Source organism: Aricia agestis, chromosome Z (genome assembly GCF_905147365.1).
Source record: "Aricia agestis chromosome Z, ilAriAges1.1, whole genome shotgun sequence".
In the NCBI taxonomy this organism is placed as follows: Eukaryota; Metazoa; Arthropoda; class Insecta; order Lepidoptera; family Lycaenidae; genus Aricia; species Aricia agestis.
In genome coordinates this window covers 3,350,231-3,372,500 of record NC_056428.1, presented here as the reverse complement: position 1 = coordinate 3,372,500, position 22,270 = coordinate 3,350,231, and the positions used below count along the sequence as shown (strand labels likewise).

At 37.4% G+C, this 22,270-nt stretch overlaps 1 protein-coding gene across 1 annotated transcript in view; it reads right to left on the bottom strand.

The window, feature by feature from the left end:
* The window catches only part of LOC121738644 (tRNA dimethylallyltransferase), a 285,733-nt gene that overhangs the window by 117,026 nt on the left and 146,437 nt on the right, over positions 1–22,270 (bottom strand). Inside the window, exons 2-3 of the mRNA XM_042130844.1 lie at positions 16,642–16,779; positions 13,153–13,586 (exon numbers count right to left, since the gene is read on the bottom strand). Of these exons, the coding sequence (XP_041986778.1) occupies positions 13,153–13,586; positions 16,642–16,779 (572 nt within the window). The remainder of the gene's footprint in view (positions 1–13,152; positions 13,587–16,641; positions 16,780–22,270) is intronic.

Genomic DNA, 22,270 nt, shown 5'->3' with positions numbered 1-22,270 from the left:
AGATATTTTGATTTAAATTTTTCTAACCTAGGGAATCAACAAAGCTAATAGAAAAAAGCTTTTTCAGCTAAATATACAATAATTTCAATTTAAATATAAACATGTTAGTCTACTAGAATCAAAAACCGCAATGTCCAATAAAATCATTATTGGACATTGCCGTTTTTGATTCTAGTAGACTCATGTATAAAATTGTCTACAAACTAAACTTGTTCGTTAAAACCAAATACAATGAATGGAAAATGAATTTATTTGAAATATTTTGACTTAAAATATAAAAAAAAAATATATCTTATATTTTTTTATATATTTTACTTATTGGTGTCATTTATTTGTATCAGTATATGAAGATAATGTAATTTATTTTAATAAAAATAAACAGATATGTACCAATTAGATAAAGAAATGTAAAATATTTTGATTCCCTACTTAAAATACCCAGGGAATCATCAAAATGTATGTAGAGGGAATCAATAAAAAGTTAGTTTTTCCTGAGGTGTACAAAAACTGTGCATGTAGGTTAAACAATAAATAGTCTAACTAAAAACCATACTCATTATCGTCGTTTATATCGTGTCTAAGCAAACTTAACTTTGGAAATGGCATTGTAATTAGCCAATAGGGAATCAATTGTGTAAGGAACCAAGGTTGAGGGAATCAGATATTTTCCTTTGTAACTCGGAAACGGAGCAACGTATTGTGTGACCTCCTTCCATGATGTTTAGAGGGCTACCGAACCTCCCGCCCTGCGCACCCGCAACCACGTGCTTCTTATAACTAGGCAGGTACGAGCCTCCAAGTGAAGCGTATAGGGAATCACTATGTGAGCCAGGAGAAAAATGACTTTTTCTATTTATATAACGATATATACGTTTATATACAATTGTTTTATAAATATTTTGTTTATACTCTTACGATTTATTTACTTTGAAATTAGAATTTCATCGTATTTGTGGGATTTTTTTGGGAATTTATAGTAAATTCTGGGGACAGGACACGTCCAGGGAATCAATTTTTCGACCTTTAAATTAATTTTAATTATATTTACAATTAAGTTTTTCTACAGAACCTAAGTGGCCCAGTTTGATCACACCTTATATTACTATAAAAAAATACAGAGGTCTACATATTATGTAACTCTGCGGGTAGTTTATACGTCCGGAGTCCGGACAACTAAATTTTGCGGTTTGGTGAATCAGCCTAAAATACTAGCTGTCCCGGCAACGTTGTTTTGCCATATAAAGTATTTCGCCCATATTATTTTATTGAAGTGAAATAATTATGTAAAGTAAATAATTATGGCACCATGGCAACGTATGGACGTTGCCATGGTGCCATAATTATTTATATGAATATATAAAATTTGGTAAAAATCAGTAAAGCCGTTTCGGACGAGTACGGTAACTAACATTGTGACACGAGAATTTTATATAAGTATAAGATTTTTAAATATTGAAAATGTGTACAGGTTGTACCTCACTTTATTAATTTAAACATTTTAAACAGGAGTTTAACTAATAACTATTCACTAACGCATAATAGCTAGCTTTAACATCAACCAATCTATAGAAACAAAATGCTATTGAAACGATAAACTTCTGTTAAAACCACAGTAACCGGTCATACAATAAAACATCGACAAATTAGTTCGAATATTGCTAGTACCACTGCCACATGGTGTTTTAAAATCAACCAACATATTTAGGATTCGTATGGAAACTTCCTTCCTTTCATAAAAAATATGACAAAGTATTAGAATAATATTATTATTCCTCCAGCGAGTCCGAGTTTATTGGACGTTTAACTTCTTGAATGACCAATTTCCTGTGGATTTGAATACAAAGGGATACACGAAGGTCGCGGTCAAATATTTGATCAAATTACCATTAGCGCCTGTCGTTACTCCCATACCACAGAGCACTTGTGTGACGAAAATTTTACTTAAATTATGCCCATGAGGGCTACAGTACTTATGCATATTAATATAATTTATGATATTTGCAAAAGTCTGTTTGTCATGTCTTCGCGCTAAAGTCGCTGAATATTTTGAGGCGAATATGGGATGTTTTAACTCAAAAAATGTAAAGCACAAATGTTTTGCAAATTTCAGTGCGAACTTGCGGGTTACATCTAAATTAATAAGATTTTTATCTGTTTGTCTTATATTTAAATATGCATTTAATGTGTAAGTATAGGAGAAGAAGAAATTTAACTGTATGGAACATACAGTTAAATTTCGACCATATAAAAAATCTAATGAATTTCACTTCTAATAGGTACTAAGAATGAAAAAGTTAAGTATTAAAAAAAAACATTTCAAAGTAAACCGTAAGTGACCATGTACTATGTAGTAGACAGTACACTGGCAATATCAATTTTGTATTACCAACACAAGTACCTTTGAAGCACCTCATAGTCAAAGAAAATCTTCAGTGAAATTTGTGAGTAAAATTCAGGTTATTTTGGGGGGAAATCCATTAAAACTCTTGGGCACACGAGGGCGCTCGACGCCCATATTATACCCACCCCAAGTACTCAACTTCGTCCAAACAGTGCCAAGAATGACGTGAGGTGAAAAGGCGAATTTTGTGAATATGAAGTTGAAATATAGGCGATAATTTGAAGATTCCAAAATTTTTGTGAAGTGAAACCTTCTTTTGCGGCGTTGAGCATTTCTGTGGGATGGGTAAAAACTCTGAAACTCGCGTCATATTCTCGTGCTGATCGAAAAACCGTAAGACGGCTGGAGAGTAGTGTTGTAACATCGAAATCGATTAATCGAACAATCGATTGTTTTTTTTCGATTGTCGATATTTTTTAATATAAATAATAAAGTAAGGGTTTCGATTAATTTAAAAAAACGTTTTTTTAAAAAATCAATTTAAAAAAAAAAATATGTTTAAAAATTTAATCGATTGTGTTGTTTTAAAGTATGAAAAGTAAAAATATACATTTTATATTGCAATTTTTTATTAGATTAAACCTATCTTATCGTATTATAGACTATAGGAGAGTATCGGTATCGGTGTATATGAGTAAAAAGCGTATCAAGTTATAGGTAGTCTGTCAAAAAAGTGAAGAAATTAAAAAGTGGCAACATCGTAGTGTCATCCTTTTCAAATCAATATCAGAAAAAAGGGATGACACTACGATGTTGCCACTTTTTAATTTCTTTCACTTTCTTGACGGACTATAGGTCCGACCTACTCGGTCATAACAAAGGATATAACCAACATATTTTCGCTTTATCACCACACGACCACACCAGTTGTTAGTATAATGCCACCACCAGAGAGTTTTTAGTATAAAGCCACCACCAATAATAACTATTACCCACGATACCAGTTACCACACAAGAGAAGTACAGTTCGACAAGGCTGTTTATGAACGTGGCGAGAAAAGGAACTAACGCTTAGATATCAGACGTAAAAACGTCATTTTCAACAGTTCTCCTTTACCAGCAGCGCCCATTGACATAATTGACATATTCATTTAAAGCCTTGTCGAACTGTACAGGGAAATACCCCGTGAAGTATCCAGGGTTGCCATTGTCGGAAATTTGAGATGCAATAATAAAATTTATTTTTCATACCCCAATCCTGCCAAAACCTGCCAAATTTTTAAAACGTCAACCGATCATGCCATAGGCCAAAATAAGACGCCAATCCTGCCGAAAATGGCAGGAACCTGCCACATATGGTCACCCTGTTTACAGAGTTACAAGTTTACAGAGTTTTTGTTACTTTGAGTATCACTTTTTTTTTTGCCTAATCGAAATATTATGACTATGTCTTACATAAAGACTATGTAGCAGTAGATCGATACTGTCTTTCGATCCATATTTTTTTTTATTTCTTTTTTTTCTCAAGATTACCAGAATAAAGTCTCAAGTCGTAGAATCGTCCCGCTACAATTGGCTCGCTTCCTTATTGGCGTTGCGTCACGCGAATCTCAGTGATTGGCGTATTGTATTACAAGTCATAGCTATTTCCATCCATTGTGGCGCTGCCGTGCTGGATACAGTTCCTGATACCATTCTATTGTGGAACCATTATCTTGAAGAATGTACAAGGAAGAAAATCTTTCCAATCATTTACACGAGGATGATCGCTTTCAACTGTCTTACTCCTCACTCCTCAGAATCGAATCAGCTCGATCTCAAAGTTTGCTTCTTTCGACATATTATATACTAGCGCAAAATCAAAATTGCGACTCAATTTGGAACTAATCAGGCCTTGTACCATGAAACTGGTAACCGGCCGAGAATGCCGCGTCTTACTCTAACAAACGTGAAATGACGTTGTTAGAGCAGGACGCGGCATTCTCGTCCGATTATTTGAGTCTCAAAACAGTTTCATGGTACAAGGCCAGTTTCGGGTATAAGACTGCAGGATGTTTCAAGCCCTCTGCATCGGAATCGATCCATATTATGCACAATTTCATTGCTTTGTATTGATTTTATTATTATCGTAAAAAGTATAGTATACAATATATCTACATTGAACTTTATACAAAAATCAGTATTTTGTACATACAGACAGCACGTACGTAGCCTACAGTCTGATTTTAAAGCATATTGTGAGCATTTTTTTTTAATTTTGTCTCGCTAAAACTCGATAACAGCATGAAACGTTTTGACTAATTTAGTGTTGAAATATTGGTGGAAATTCAGGGAAGATTAGGCACAAGGGTCATTCAGTGTTAATACACTGGATGACCGAACCAATCGGCGTACAATCCATATCTCCATGATGGTTTATATTAGGCACAAGGGTCATTCAGTGTTAATACACTGGATAACCGAACCAATCGGCGTACAATCCATATTTCCATGATGGTTTATATTAGGCACAAGGGTCATTCAGTATATTATAGAGACATAACGAATCAATCAGCGTACCCGTACAATACATACTTTCCATACTAATATTATAAATGCGATAGGGTGTCTGTCTGTTACCTCTTCAAGCCCAAATCGCTGAACCGATTTTGCTGATATTTGGCATGGAGATACTTTGAGTCCCGGTAAAGGACAAAGGATACTTTTTATCCCGGAAAAATGTACGATTCCCGCACGATAAACGAGTTTTAGCGCATAGGAGTTGCGGGCGTCATCTGGTCCTGAATATTCTAAAATGACAACAGTGGTTTTCCGTCTCTAATTTTGGTAGTAGCACTAGCCAGTCACTGTTTTTTTTATTTAAGCTCTATTGTTCCCAGAGTGTACCAATATTACAAATGTGTCCCAACCGGAGAGATTCCTGTTTGTCCTTGGAATACCGACATAATACAAAATTTTGCGAGGACTGAAAAGGGCGGTCGTAAACGCACGCATTTAACAAACATATTAAGTTACTAACTATGGTGTGTTACGTCAGGTTTTTTTATGAATTTACTCATTTAGGAACTAATAAATTTACGCTTTTAGGGTTCCGTACCCGAAGAATAAAAAAATACGAGTTTTTTTTAATGAAATAAGGAGGCAAACGAGCAAACGGGTCACCTGATGGAAAGCGACTTCCGCAGCCCATGGACACTCGCAGCATTTGAGTTTTACTAGTGCTAAGAGTTCAATGTCCGTTTGTCTAAAAGCTCAAAAGCAGCTAGATAGTTTAATTATTATTATTTTAAAACAAGTTTTAAAAACACTTCTCTTTGCTATAACGGCAACAAATTATTATCAAAAAATTTACGGTCTCACCACAAAAGATTTAAACATCTATTGAACAGTTGTTTTGAGACCATTTTGTACTGTTTTTTTTTCTAATCACCTATTCAACAGGTGTTTAAATATTTTGTAGTAAGACCGTTACAGTCTATAGTCACGGAACCCTTCACGCTTAAGTACGACTCGCATTTCGACAGATATATTATTTCATTCGCAACTTTTATGTCCGTAATAAACTTTTTTAATAAAAAGAATTTAATGAAAGCGGCCGTATTATAAAATTGAGTTGGCAAAACGAGGGAAGTACAAAACGACAGAAATATCACGAAAGAGTAATGTCTTTTATTTTGTGACATTTCTCATGGATCATTGTTTCACATAACATAAAACTTCATGAAAAAGGTTTTTTATTTTCTCTTTGCATCTGAAGGCCCCTCTCCGCGTTGGGCGATGGGTAACAACTAACGTCTAACAATGATGGGAACAGTGATTGCGACTGACGACGATCAGATGGGCAATAATAGACGAATAACGGCCATTCCCAATATTTGATCTATCTCTGGTTTTGCCCTACTAGAGATAGGAATAGCTCAGATTAGACATTATAGACATATATTTTATGTCAATTGTCAGCTATTCCTATCTCTAGTAGGGCAAAACCAGAGATAGATCAAATATTGGGAACGGCCGTAAGTGACAGTTGAGACGTAAAATGTTTAAAATAGCTTGTATTATGATTTATGACCATCATGAACTTGGAGAGGCCGAAAATAAATTCCCTAAATAAGTAAAATGAAAACTAAATTAACTTTTTTAGAACCTATATCAAAGCTTAAGACCTAATTAAAAGCACCTGTTAATAAGGTGAGCACAATTTACGTAGTTTCGAGGAAAAATCCATAAGTGGTGACCCCGCGACACGTAGAAAAAGAATTGTCGTCACGTTATTAGTGCTGTGGGTTACGGGCGCACACACACACACACACACAAACAAATATACGCACAACATACCCATACAAGAATAGGCAAAGTTCCGCGTCTGCGGTAAAATCGAGTGATAAATAATTCGGGGTTTATCGAAGGGGCCACGTTCGCGATATTAAATACGGTGACCATGGTGCGCCTGAATTCACGGACAGTCCGATATTTTACGCGCAATTTAATGCCTGTTAAATATTATAGGTATGAACTAACGAATTATTGCAATAAATATAAGAAAACAGTATAGTAAGTAGGTAGAGATAACAAAAATTAAATTAAGTTCTCGCTAGCTTTCGGTGCCAATCAGATCATCTGAGTGGTCTTGATTAAAATAACTTTAAGTTATACTTAATTAAAATATCATGTCTATAATATATTTTCTGTCCATTCATCAAAAATTTGAGTCGCACAAGTCGTTTAACCTTCTGAATTAAGTTTAGAAATTATTTAACGACTGAAAAAATTATTAGACTGTGAACTGAAAGTTGGAACTTAATACTCATATTATATGTTTAATCGGGTTATTCATTTTAACGTAATTTAATCATGAGTCATGTCATGATTAAATTACGTTAAAATAGATAGTTGCCGTTCTTTTAAAACAAATCCTTAAGCGAAAATCGGCTCAGACTTCTAACTCTACTCTTCGTGAAAAAGTGTACGAAAATATTAGTAATCAGTAGACATCGGATTATATGCAAATGCATATAATGGCACTTTTTAGGCGATAGTGCATATTTTGGCAATTTTTCGTTGATAGAGCATATTTCGGTAGTTTTATGCCCTCGTAGTCTTCAAACTTGCTATCATGACAGGCCACAAAACAGAGGTACGATAGATCAAAACAATTAAAATATGTGGCTCCATCGGCCATCCCCATTTAAAGAATGCAATACACCCGATAGGTACAATATCTTTCTGGAAACAACATTTTTCTTTGTAGTTGGCAACATTAGTAAAAAATTTGAATAAACTATTTACCGATTTATTAAGCTTCCATTCCATGGGCATTAAGATTGCAATTGGAAATTGTTGGTAGAAAATTATTATATGCTGTATAATACACGAAAAATCCTTGATTTGATGAAATTATAAAAAAAATTGACTCTTTTATTAACGGCACCACCGGAAAGCTCTTCAAAAAATAATAAATTTTAATAATAAGAGACTTTTGATTGTGCATATTTTGTGCATATTTCGGCCATTTATCGTGCATACTTGCATGCATATTTCGGCACTTTGATCGTGCATATAATCCGATGTCTAGTAATCAGCATCGAATTAGTAAGTATTATTAATATGTTTCTCAATATCTGCTAAATTGTAGATTTTCACATCAAACAGTTTGAAAAGTTTAGACGCTCGTATGTCCGGAATCCGGACTCTCATAAAACTCCATTCCAATCCACGTTACGGACACATCCGCGAAAACTCCTCCCTCATGGCCCCTCTAGTAGAACCAAGGTCGAACGTTGGCGAACTACGAAATCCTTGGGCCCGGTCACAGACCCGCGGAAGCGAGCGACCAGCGAACCTGACCCGCCGCCACCCGTCTAAAACCCCAAATCGCTAACAAAGTTGAGATCAGTTCGCGCTCCGAGAGGTTTACCTCACTGGTCGGCGGCTTTATGTCATCGTGTCATGCGGCCTTCGGTTTGACTGTTTATGTAAATCTCACGAACCAGTTTTATGTACTTAGGAATTGGGATTCCGCAAATTGCCTTATAACTTTTAAGGTATGTGATGTACAGGAAAGATTTGATTGACGTAATAACGTAAATTATGAAGTACTTACGAGTTATGATATAATATTGAAGAAGCTGAAGAGAATCAGAGTATTTCGATAATTTGTATTCGATAATTTCAACTGCGCAGTTAGAAATAAAAACATAATTTACGATAAAATATTGAAATAGCTGTAGAGAATCATACGCTGTTATTCTAATTATTTCAATATTTAAGCTAAGCGTTCTTACCCTAGACATTCATGAATCACGGTACGCGTCGACGGCAATCGACTTCCGTCGACGCGTACCGTCGACAAGAACCGTTCGTCTGTAAGAAGCCTTAGATAGTTTGCATTCGATGATAATTTTAAAGGCAAAGTCAGAAATCAAACATGTATTACATTTTTCATTTAACACTAAGCATTTAAATTGCAAAATATAATATGTGAAATAAAATAATCAAAATATTATGCTTTCGTTTGACTTTCGTATCCACTCGCTTGAAAATCATTTCTCATGATTATTATTATAGTAATTTATAAAATAAACATTTTAGTTGTTTTGTTTTATAACATTTTAATAATTAATATCATCATTAATTATTATCATTACAAGAATATAATTCAAAACATACATACACGCACATGAACAAAATAAGCACAAGTAATTTACTTGTGCTTATTTTGTTCATGTGCGTGTATGTGTGTGCCACATTTATTTTTTAATTTTTGTTTTTTTTAGGTGTTACACCGGTACGATGCAATTCATATTCGGTATAATAAAACTACAATAACGTATTTTCATCAAAATATGTGAAAACTTGTAAAAACTATACAAATGACAAAAAAATGTGTAGTCGTTTGATGAATATGAAATATAAAATATCTTCAAATTCAAAGCTATATCAATGTTGGAATGAAATGGCAGAGGTCTACAATAAAATTACGGAATTTTTATATGAATTTTCCTTGTTTTACTTTATTTTCTATTAAGTAAAACAAGGCAAATACGAGTACTATATTCTTTTTTCCTGAAGTCGCCATGGTTAAATGAATGAGCCTATCTATATCTCTACATTTCAAATGTATTTTTATTTAATACTCAGTTTGATTATTTAAATTTACCATCTTTTATAAGAAACTTATGAGAGAAGACACAACAAGAAGAAGAAGAACAAGAAAGCTTCTTATCAGCTATGTATTTAATATTTCTTTTTATTTATTCAAAATATTAATGTAGGTCAGTAAGTATGAATTTACAACTTTTTCATGTTTACATCTACAGAGAGTAACAAAGCTAAGTGATAATACTTTAGGGTGTGTACGTGTTCCTTGCAGATAACTCACTGTGAAAGTAGCAGCGCTGAAAGCCCAATTTTTTTTTGTGATTTGTATGGGCAAGCGCTCCAGCGTGCAGCGTCACGAGTTTCCCCATTCAAAACAGTGAGCTCTATATAGGGGACTTATGAACACCCTAAAGTATTAGTATTATATAACTTAGTTTCATGACGCCCTCTATATTAAAATAAATTGAAACGTATTCGAACTGTTCGTTAGAAACTCCTCCGTTAGAAACTCAAGAGCGTCTTGCAGTAATCTGCGATTATTCCTAAACAATATGCAGCAAGTTGCAGACACAATGTTGTTCTTCATTATACTTTAAGATGCCGCCAGAGCGTTAAGGATCAGTTACATTGATTCTGCTTGCAGGAAATGAAATTGTTCTGAGTCAAGTGTTTCCACGTGGAAACTATAAAAGTGTTATTACTGTTATAAGAAATAGGTAATTAGGTACCTTGCCAATCCTAAATGTTTTTTTCTACATTAAACTCGTAATATTTTTAGGGAAGTCGTAAAAATATTATTTAGATATAATATTATGTACTTAAGGCGCTGTGGTTGTTGCAACTAAGTAAAATGAGTTTTTTAAATAATGTTTTTTGTAAATAAAATGTCATTATTTAAGTATAAAAAGTACCGTTTTAAAATTGAGAAAATTTCCTATACGCAAAGGTATATCAGTACACAATTTGAATTCTGCTCGATAGAAAAAAATCTCAAAGATGACTGTTATAACCACGGGTTATAACGCTGTTTTTCATAATTAAATCATTTTATCGCTAAATTACACACTTTCTAGTAAAAACAAAAAATGTAGTACATTTGTCGTAACCCGTAACCTAACCTTGAAACGATTTGATATATTTGATTTGTGTAATACTAGAAACAAAAGGTTTTTTCTATCCAAAAAACATATTTGACAACTTGACGCTCCGCTTCGCAGACGCCTGTTCGCGTAGGTTTGGCCTAAGCTTTAAGGTTTTTAAACAAAAATGAATTCTGTATATCGAATCTATGTAAGAGTTCTTTAATAGCAAGGGAAAGTTGCACAACAGCGCACACGATCTGTCACTACCAGAACAAGTCGTGACTGTCACCTAGCCCACTGATAAGCCGGCGAACATGTGAAGACGCAATCATTAATATTTATATCAATAAATTATAAAGAACTTTACTTTGACTAGACATTAGGTAAGATTGGCTATAACAGACCTTTTCTAAAACCGTATTCGTACGCAGCAAGAGTAAATAGGCCACAGAAACTCTTTTTGGTGTAAAAAATACGGTAGCTTTTACATAAAAGAGTAGTAAACCATCCATTCATTCCTAAATATCCTTACCACATTCATACTACCAGTAAAATTTAGGGCCTGTTTCACCACTTTCTGATAAAGTGCCGAATAGGCTATTCAAAACTTTTTGACAGATTCTCCATACTTGCTCTATCAAGTTAATTGGCCTGTTCGTCTCTTATCCAGAAGTAGACAGGCCCTTAAAATCAAATATATCTACGCCTTTTCTAATATTATACATCAGCTAATATCTAATGGCATATAATTATATTTTCCCAAAAATATACTGACGTAACCCTTTAAATGGATGCTAACCTAAACAGAAGGCTAACAGAGATGCACATTGTAGTCAGTAGTCACAATTAAGACCAATATGTGGGATGAATCATGGATTCCTGAGAAATGACGAGAAGACAAAGTCTAATAAATGAACGGATGTAGGCAAATGAATCTTCAGACTAGGACTGCAGACGGGAAGAAATACTAAAAAGAAAATACGTGTGGCGGGGGTCCGGGGACTGCCGCGGTGAAGCTATTGAATGACATTATTTATCTTAATCTTTAAATAATTGGAATCTCGGAATCGGCTCCAATGATTTTCATGAAATTTAGTATATATAGGGGGTTTCAGGGGCGATAAATCGATCTAGCTAGGAATCATTTTTAGAAGATAATGTCATTTTATTCGTGATTTATCGAATACCGAGCAAAGCTCGGTCAAATAGCTTAGTAAACAATTATTTCGCATACGTCTAGTCGTACGGCACACAACACCGTGCCCGGTGCCGAAGTCTGGCAAGTGGCAACGCAGCGCCGGAGGAACGAAAAAACTTAACACCCCCCCGTGTTAGGTTATAATTATAAGTTAGTTGTTACAGAATTTCTTGATTCGGGTTCAAAGCCTGCGATTAAAGCTTAAAAAATAACGGGTTGCACTTCGGGAGTGCCGGCAAAGGCAATGAAAACGAAACAGCAAGTATACATTTATACTCACAGTATAAATAGAGTAGGATTTTTCATGCCTCTTGGATCACCAGAGTTCTGTGAGCAACAATGTAAAACTCACAATATTTATTGCTTACTGTGTTACTCAAACTTATAACAAAAAAAAATATATAAACAGACGAACATAATATAACCTCCTCCTTTTTGGAAATCGGTTAAAAAAGTAGCGTAGTACGTGATAGTAAAAGTCTGTCATTTAAGGGAGATCTTACTGAAAGGCACATTCTCATTCTTCATCATTCTTCAGGTATTGTTTTAACCATCTATATTGTGTAAACTTTAAATTGCATTTACGCATGCTTTTGGATAAAACTACGTATTATAATATACTAGCTTTTGCACGCGGCTTCGCTCGCGTTAAGAAGTATTATTATATATAAACTTTCATCCCCTATTTGAAACCCTTGGGGTTGGAATTTATCAAAATCCTTTCTTAGCGGATGCCTACGCCATAACATCTACCTGCATGTCAAATTTCAGCCCGATCCGTCCAGTGGTTTGGGCTGTGCGTTGATAGATCACTATGTCAATCAGTCTGTCACCTTTGAGTTTTATATATATAGATTTTTATTTTTTATCTACACCTAACCTAGAAAAGGGGCCATAACAGCCCATTTTGACATTACAAAGTTGAAACTGCAAATTGGATTTCTTCAGAAGGTGCATAAAAATCGATGTTATTCAGCAATCAGCGATAAATTCTTGCAGATCTAACCACATATCACATTTGGGAAAAAATAGGATTTTCCAATTTTTCCAGTAAGTTTTTAAACGTTCTCTCACACCAAAATCTAATATCGTAATGTAGCACATAAGTTCTAAGCCGTAAAGTTTAAATTTCAGAGTAAACACATAAATTAAGGATCTAGAAATAAGACCCTACGAATCTCGTTTTTTGTGTTGCAAATATCTTTCACCGAGATTGATAATGACTGTTTTCATCAGCCTTATTAATTTAGTAATATAATATATATGTATTATTAAATAAATAAATTTGTAATACTACTGTAAAAATTACTTAGCAATAAAAACTCGAGAAACACTGGAAGGCTGTTAAGGACAAACTTAGCATTAAGGGGTGGTTTGTGGTAACTGGCATTAGGCTACCATCTTTAAGGTGAAAATACTGCAAGACTTACCTTAGTACTTTTCTTCTGTTGTTGTGATGCAACCGTGACGCCATTTCTGGATCTATCTCCTTCAGTTTCGCATGTATATCCTCGTTTGTGAATTTACTTTCCTCATCTACATCTTTTTGTAGATCTGCTTTCTTCTTTAATAATTCTTCTTCTGTGTATTCTTTTTTGGATTCTGTTTCTGCTTCGTTCTTGTTGTCTAAAGGTTCTATTTCTGCTTCACCATCTTTATGTACACTTTGTTTTTCTTGTGTTTTAGCTTCTTTAGCACTTGCTGGATTGTCAACAAAATCTCTTTTCCTCTTACTCTTATTCCATAGCAAATCTTCACTATCGTCGGAATCTTCAACTAGTATTTTGTATACTATAGATTCTATGTAGTAGTTGGTTCCGCCTACTACTATTGGGGGTTTGCCTCGTGCTCTCAAATTGTCGATCTAATTTTGGTATCGGAAAATTTGTTATTTCGTACGCAAGTTTCCTGTTTGTTGGTAGGTATTTTTAGATAATGGGTTAAATTAAGCTTCGAATAATTAGTTATAGTAGGTACCTTACCTTTTCCTCTAAATATAATATAATTTATTATATTTGGTTAAACTACCAACTATTAAATTTAACAACTATTACATTTAACCACTATAATTAATAAGCAATTTTAGCCATCGGGTTAACAGTAATTAACCACGAAAATTTAATATATTTAGTATCAAGAATTTTAATGAAAATGACAGGTGAATTATTATGGCGCCTATTATGTTCGATTATTGTATAATTTTACAACATTTAGTGTGTATATTGGTAGGATCAGTTTTATATTTTGTTAAATCCATAATAATTAGGGCTGTAATATTAGAATTATACAGGATGTTTCAAGTAATGAGTTTTGGAAACTGCTTTTCCATAGTAAAAAGTCAGGTGAGTCGTGACTCGTGACCAATTAAGTTTCTATGGAGGTCTGTCTATATTATAATTATCTATTTCATTAATAAAAAACAAGGTTTGGTCGGTCCACAGATCTAGCGAGGTTCGCGCTCTGCGGGTAGGTCCGCACTTAGTAACCTTTATACAGGTAAAGAACAAATAAGTTTTAGTTTCGGGTAGGTTAGGTATCTCAAAGTAGTCCAACGACCGACACAGTAGTAGTTACGTCAATCGCCAAGCTATTGACACACTGCCGTTATGGACCAAGAGCCTGCGATGGCCAGACCTTCCTCCGTTTCGTAAAGCTGAAAGTGTTTTTTTTTTTATGAAATAAGGGGGGCAAACGAGCAAACGGGTCACCTGATGGAAAGCAACTTCCGTCGCCCATGGACACTCGCAGCATCAGAAGAGCTGCAGGTGCGTTGCCGGCCTTTAAGAGGGAATAGGGTAATAGGGGAGGGTAGGGAAGGGAAGGGAATAGAGTAGGGGATTGGGCCTCCAGTAAACTCACTCACTCGGCGAAACACAGCGCAAGCGCTGTTTCACGCCGGTTTTCTGTGAGAACGTGGTATTTCTCTGGTCGAGCCGGCCCATTCATGCCGAAGCATGGCTCTCCCACGTAGAAGTTTACCTGTTTGTGGCCTTTACAGAGGTAAGAACGACCAGCAACTATGGAGTTTCGGTCGCGGTTACTTTAGGAGGTATCCAGTTCTGAAGGTCTACCTGACCTTCCAGAAGGAGTATACTTAGTAGTATGGCGGTACCCACAATTTGCCTAACATTCCTGCATCGCGCTATCGAAGTTTCGGAGAACGGCAAGATATATACAACGTCTGAAATGACGTCAGTAGGCTTCGGCCTGACCGAGTATGCTATCTCGCTCGGTCGGAAGATCTTCCTTTTCGGCCGCCACTAACAACGTTAAATTGGTGACCACCGACAAGAACACGCATCCTTCTAGACATCAATCATCATCAACACTCCCCCGCCCATCTGCACCACGTCAGTAGACATCAAGCATAACCGGGTCGCTTCGACCATAAGCCGATTTAGGCTTCCGCGCCGGTCGAACCCGTGTCTGGCTTGAACGGGGATGCCATAGGCTACAACGACCGGTCAACAAGCAGAGCACGGGGTCCCTCTCCTGGTCATTGCACGCGTAGCTTCGGCCCACACCTGACAACGCAAGCGCATCGAAGAATACCACAGGTCTTCGGGTGGGAGTGATGTGGCGGTACCCACAATTCGCCTAGCATTCCTGCATCGCGCTATCGAAGTTTCGGAGAACGACAAGATATTATATACAACGTCTGAAATGACGTCAGTGGGCTTCGACCTGACCGAGTATGCTATCTCGCTCGGTCGGAAGATCTTCCTTTTCGGCCGTCACTAACAACGTTAAAGTAGTAATATAAGCCATGGAATTGAGCTTTACTCTTTCTGGAAGGTCAAGTAGACCTTCAGAACTGGATAGCTCTGTAAAGGCCACGAACATGTAAACTTTCAGCTTTACGAAATAGAGGAAGGTGGGGCCATCGCAGGCTCTTATTCTATTATGAAATGTGTCCAGGAGCGAATGTAAACTTAATTAAGGCACGGGGTAAACCACGTGATACGAAATTGTATGAAATTAACGACATTGTTCCCGCAATCAATACCTCTCCGAAATGTGTCGCATACCCATGCCTACTGTGTCAACACCACTACACGTGTAAATAGGGTTGCCAGTCGCCAAACCATGATATTAGATAACAACAACGCAAACTGCCTGCTAGCCATTTTACCTAAATTAAACTATTTAGGTAAAATGGCTAGCAGGCAGTTTGCGGTAAAATAAACACAATAAGGTCTGAAGATTATATACCAACTAGATTATAACACTATTAAAGGGAAGCTAGAAGAGTATCGGTGGTAGAAATCAGAGCAAAAAGGTCTTCCACAGCTACCAGACCTTTAGATCCGCTTGAAACTAGATAAAACTATTCAGGAAGGAAAGCTAGTATATTGGTGGTAAAAATAAGAATCTCCTAAGAAGACTAACAAAAGTGTAGAAAGCTAGCAAAAATAAGTTCGTACATTTAGGACAGGCTGTACATTATATTTATGTAACTGAAAAAGAATCAGTGGTAATTTCTTCGGATTTATGTCTTTTATGCTGATACCTGCGAGTGACAACCCTACTAGTAGGAAGGCTAGACGCATTGTTCAAATTATAATCGCTCGGATTTTTCCTATGCCCTCAAAGTACCACTTGAATATTCAAATTTTGATTTTAAAATTCTGGATAGACATGTAGATAGTAGACGCATAATTTATTATAACTAATTCCATATTTAAGAAGCAAATTCAGCATATACAGACATTGTTTATCTAAATTAGTCCTAAAAATTATCATCAATCCAAATAATCTTTTCTCCATCCACTGCTTAGGCCTACCCCAAGTCTCTTTATTGTGTTAGAATAATAAAATCTTCAATAAATTAAATTAATCATTAAAATATTTCTCCGAGCGCGACTGTCACACTTGTCTGCCATACTTGAGGCTTTAAAGGATATATCGTCAAAGGATACAAGTCTGAGGGTCCGGTTCCGGAAGTCGACGACTGTGAACATCTGCGTGGGCTCCAGGAAGTCCAGCAGGTGGTGGGGCACCAGCTCCCGCTCTTGGGCAGTCGCCTTCGCCGTCACTATGTCCAGCCCCTTGTAGATCTGAGAACAACAAAGTATACTTTTACCCACTAGTCCGTGGCAAATGTTGACCGGCTAGAATAATAAATACACTTGCGACAGGTAAGCAACTGGATGGCGATTCACGGCAGATAGTGATACCGCGGTTATCCTTGAAACCATCAAATGAGCCCGTCAAAATGAACAACTTTTTCTATGAGAACAATGCTGCGAACTCGAAAAAATCCGTCTTCATACCCATACAAATAGCCGATCCGGGCATCCGTATGGGTATGAAGACGGTATGAAGACGGCAACGGTGTTTACTTTACACAAACAGACTGTATAAACTTTTCACTGTATATACGAAATTTCGACATATTATAATATCATCGGGGCTAAATTGGTCGCTTTGGAGAATCATGTTATGAATCTTAGTATGATTCATTGAAAAAAATCGCATAATGCTTCAAATTATGTGTCTAGCACAGGGGTTCCCAAACTGTGCGCCGTGGCGTTTGGTGCGACGTGGAAAGGCAAGAGGGGCGCCGTGAGTCGATCCTTCATTATTATCCGAAACCACAAAAAATATAAAATTAAATTATAATATGAATTATGTAAAGCTAGTAGATGATTAAATATTTGTTCATTACCATTTACCTGCTTAACCTAACTATAATCATTAGATGTATATTATTTATTTATCTTTTTTAGAATTCCGTACCCAAAGTGTAAAAACGGGACCCTATTTAATATCTAGGTAGAGTAGGGCATCGCGCCGCGCCGCGCCGCACCGCGCCGTGACAAAGTATGTTACGTGTAAATTGTAACTGCGCCGCAGGCTGAAAGAGGTTGGGAACCCCTGGTCTAGTATATAATTCGCACAATTCCTACTAATTTGACATTCGTCAGCTTGACAAAGACAATTCTATTTCTGAATTGATTTGAGAGGAATATGTAATTGCAAAATGTGACCATTTTAGGTCCGCAGATATTTTGCAATATCTGCGCTTGTTGCGCTATTACTTCATATAGTAATTATATACAATGTGTCCCGACACCGGTGTCCGATCCTTTAATGTCATGATCTATGGAATACTTTATCGACAAATTGGCTCTCAAATTTTTTATCTCTCTCACGGTTGTAAAATTTCAGCCATTTTAGTCTAGTAAGCGTAGTCCACAAATTAGTCTATCAAATGAGACCTTTTTTATCTTCATAGGATATTTACATGAGAAGTGCTGGTCAGATTAGTGTGAAAGCCCGAAAAAAACTAAAATGGGCGCCATTTTACAACCGTGTGAGAAAGAAAAAAATTGAGAGCCAATTTGTCGATAAAATATGCCATAGATCATGGCAGTAAAGGATCGGACACCGGTGTCGGGACACATTGTATATGAACAATTTACACCAGGTTAACGTCATTATAATTTTAAAATGATAAATGCATGAAAAATTATTTCATAATACTGATTTCAGACGATTCACTCTAGTGACTCCAGAGTCTAGATGCGTCACTTGGACTTGAGAGCTGATGCAAAATGAAATCCGAAAATGAACAAAAATTACCCGTCTGATATCTGCTTTACTTTATTAATAATAATTAATTAGGGCGGGAATAGGGTTGCCAGGCCGGAATAAGCCGGATACAGTCAGGTTTTTTGATTGCGTGTCCGGCCAAAATTAAAGGAAGTCCGGCTTTTGTAGAGAATCTTAAATTTGCTATGAAAATTCTACTAATATAATGCTAAGTACCCACATACGATTTTGCTCGATAGTTTTACTCGAAATCGAGCAAAAACCACCGTGTGGACCACAAAACTCACAGCTCGATGGCTCGCATCGAGCCAGTTCAAAGGGTCGAATCGAGCCGGCTTGACAAATTTTTGACACAGTTACTCTTCCTTAGTTTTTATTAGTCGTAGCTAATTTCCTTCGAAATGGAGTAAAACTATCGAGCAATACTGAATGTGTGGACGAAAGCCCGAGCCGTGGTTTTTACTCTACGTGATTGCTCGATCGAGCAAAACCGTATGTGAGTACTTACACTATGACGGTTTTACCCCAAATGGGTGGGGCATAAGATCCTCGGGGGCCCGAGCCTGAGCTGCCGGAAACTTTACATGGGAGTCGTTCGCTCTATGACGATGTACGGGGCGCCGATCTGGGGCGACAATCTGTTGCCAAAAAATCGTCTCGTACTGGGAAGAATCCAAAGGGTGATGGCGACGCGGACAGTACCGCGGATACCGCACGATATCCAAGGATGCGGCATGCCTGCTCGCGGGTGCCACCCCATGGGACTTAGACGCCAAAGCCCTCGCCGACGTATACTGGAGTTGCGCAGCGGTCCGCGCCGGGGGCAGCAACCCCTTACCGGACGCCGTACGTCGGTGGAGGGACAATGCACGGGAACGTGCCATAGACTTATGGGAGGAACGGCTGCAAGAGCCGCAAGTGAGTGTCAACCTAGTACTGGCCATCCGCCCAGTGCTAAGGGACTGGATCAGCAGAGAGACCGGCGCCCTCTCCTTCCGACTGACACAGGTACTGACCGGGCACGGATGCTTCGGTCGGTACCTTTGCGAGATCGTTGGAAGAGAAGAAACACCAAGCTGCCATCACTGCGACGCGGATATGGACACGGCTGAGCATACCCATTACCCTGACGGCCTGTCCCTCCTGGAGTGGACAACTAACGGCCCTCAGGGCTGTCATTGGCAATGACATCTCACTGCCAGCACTGATCCGCTCGATGCTGTGCGGTGAGGAGAAATGGAGGGCGGACGAACACTTCACAGAGGAGGTGATGACTGCCAAGGAAGAGGCCGAGCGCACGAGAGAAAGGGAGGCACTCGACTCTAGAAGACGTCGCCCTGGCGGAGACGTCGCGCCCACAACGGCGACAACCTCCCGCCATAGATGGGGAGCTCAGGGTGACGGCAAGGGGAAGCCGTCGCCCATTGCACCGCGCCCCCGCGAGAGTCGTGATGCGCAACGTGCTCCCGCGCATCGCGACAAAAGGAGAGGAATGGCCTAGACAGCCCGCACTGGGGCCTCTGTTCGCACTGGGGCCTCTGTTCGGCCTGGGGGGCGAGTAATCGCCCCTCCGAAGAGGGGTCTGCCGACCACCAGGCAGACGACCGCTGGTGGAGTTGCGGTCGCGGTGTCGTACCCGTGGCTCCGTCGTCGGAGAGAGTTTTATGTTTGTGTTCGTATATCTCTGGAACTACAAGTCCGATTTAAGTGAATTAATACGTGAGAGAAAAACTTTGTAACCCTTTTTACGAAAAATGGGGAAACGTAGGTGCATGAAATTTCGCACAGTTATAGTTTATAATGGAGAAGGAGTGCATCGAGCCAATATCATTTTAAAATTATGCTTTTATTATATAATATATTTTTAACAAATAAAACGTTACACACGTCACACACTACGACTACTAAAAAAGATGGCAGATTTTTGTGACAAGCCTATACATACGAATTATACTCTTTTATGGTTGAAGTATGTTGACAACAAGATGACAAATTGAAAATGGATTATAGTTTTTTTATTGAATCTAAAGTTGGCCATACACGGGACAATTATCGTAACGATTTGTCTCCTCGATGTTAAAATCGAACGACAAATTGTATGTGTGTAGCAATATCGCAAACGATTTTACGTTCAAAAGATCGATTGGACGATTTTCTTGACGATCGATCGAAACGACAAATTGTCCCGTCTTTAGATACTATTAGACAATGCTTACACGGCCAGTCTGAGATCAGCTGAGTCCTAGAGACAATAGTTGAAAAAAAATATGATAAAGTCAATATTGTTTTACAAAATATAGGTAGGTCCTAATGTCGTCGAAACTAAGGTCGAATTTCGACCATTTGGGCGATCGCTAGTTTTAATTATTAATTAAGTACATACATTTTGAAGTCGGTTTCATCTTATTAAAATACTTGCTATTAAGTAATTTTGGTTAAGTTTTTATATCCTGAATATACACTTCCATGTCGAAATCACGTAGCGCGTAGGTGTAAGATGGTAAACGAGAGCATTATGGTAATGAGTGTAAAATGTATGAAATATATGTAACAGGGCCGGCCACGGCAGTGGCGCCATATTGAATATTCATAATATTGCCTATTGAAAATATCGAGATTAAGTGACTTGAACCGTACAATAGGGAAAATTACCGAAACTCACCTCTGGCTGTCTACACACGGCGCGCGGCGTCGCGGCGGCGCGCGGCGGCGCGCGGCGGCGATATTGTTGGATGGGCGTAATATTATATTAATAACTAGCTGTTACCCGCGACTTCGTACGCGTCAGCAAAAAAAAAATCCCCTTTTTAAGGTTCCTTTATAAAAAAAGTGAAATATATCCTCCTCTTCGGAAGTCGGTTAAAAAGTAGCCTAAGTTATTCCTTACTACATCAGCTATGTGTCTAAAAAAGTCCCGTCAAAATCGCTCAAGCCATTTCAGAGATTAGCCGGAACAAACAGACAGACAGACATACAGACAAAAATTGTAAAAAATGTTATTTTAGTGTCTGTACCCTATATATACATTCATATGCATTTAGTAAAAAACGGTTCTTTCAATATTACAAACAGACACTCCAATTTTCTTTATACGAGTAGGTATGTATAGATTACATAATATATTCTTCCACGTATTGTGTTGTCCACGTATAATCTTGAAGATTGGACTAGAGGTACAATCGTGTTTAACGTTAGTTTCGTTGTAATTAGGGAGAGTAAAAAATCAGGATTATCTACTTACTATCTTCTTATCTTATATAATTGTTACGCTCAAAGACCGAAAAAATGGCTCACAACGCGTAGTGGTCACAGTGAAACAGCCACGACGCGAAATTCGCGTCGTGGCTCTACTGAAAACGGCCACGACGCGTTCTGGCAATCACAAAAAGACCATAACGCGAAATACGTGTCGTGGCTGATATGCTAGTCGTTTTTCTTGATTTGTTCTTGATTGATTTAAGTACTAATATTATTGTTACTGTACGTCTGGCGCAACGTAGATGCGGGCATCAACTAGTACTAGTATTATATTTAAATTATATAAATAAAAATAAAGCTAAATTTTTATAATTTATTAAGATCAGATTACCTTATATTAAAAAAAACAACAACAACAAACAATAACACGTTGCGCCAGACAGACATACAGTAATAATATTAGTACGTATAACCTATGTGAAGTTAGCAACCGAGTTCAAGGTAAATGATTTTTATGTATGTCATTCGATTGTACCCGGAGTGTACCCGATTGTACCGCAATTAAAATCGTTTGTACCTCAATAGGGTAGAAATGGGGGGGTGGTAAAATTTGCTTAGCAACCGACATAAAGATACCGGAATTTCAATGATGCCATCTGGAAGAGTATCGTTTGTACCGGATTGTACCCGTTTTTAAAGTAATTTTTTTTTTATTTTACGAAAAAAAAAAACAAAAAAAAAATTTTCCCTAAAAATAAGGCTTTGTATGGAGTAGAAGGAAAGAAAGTATATAAA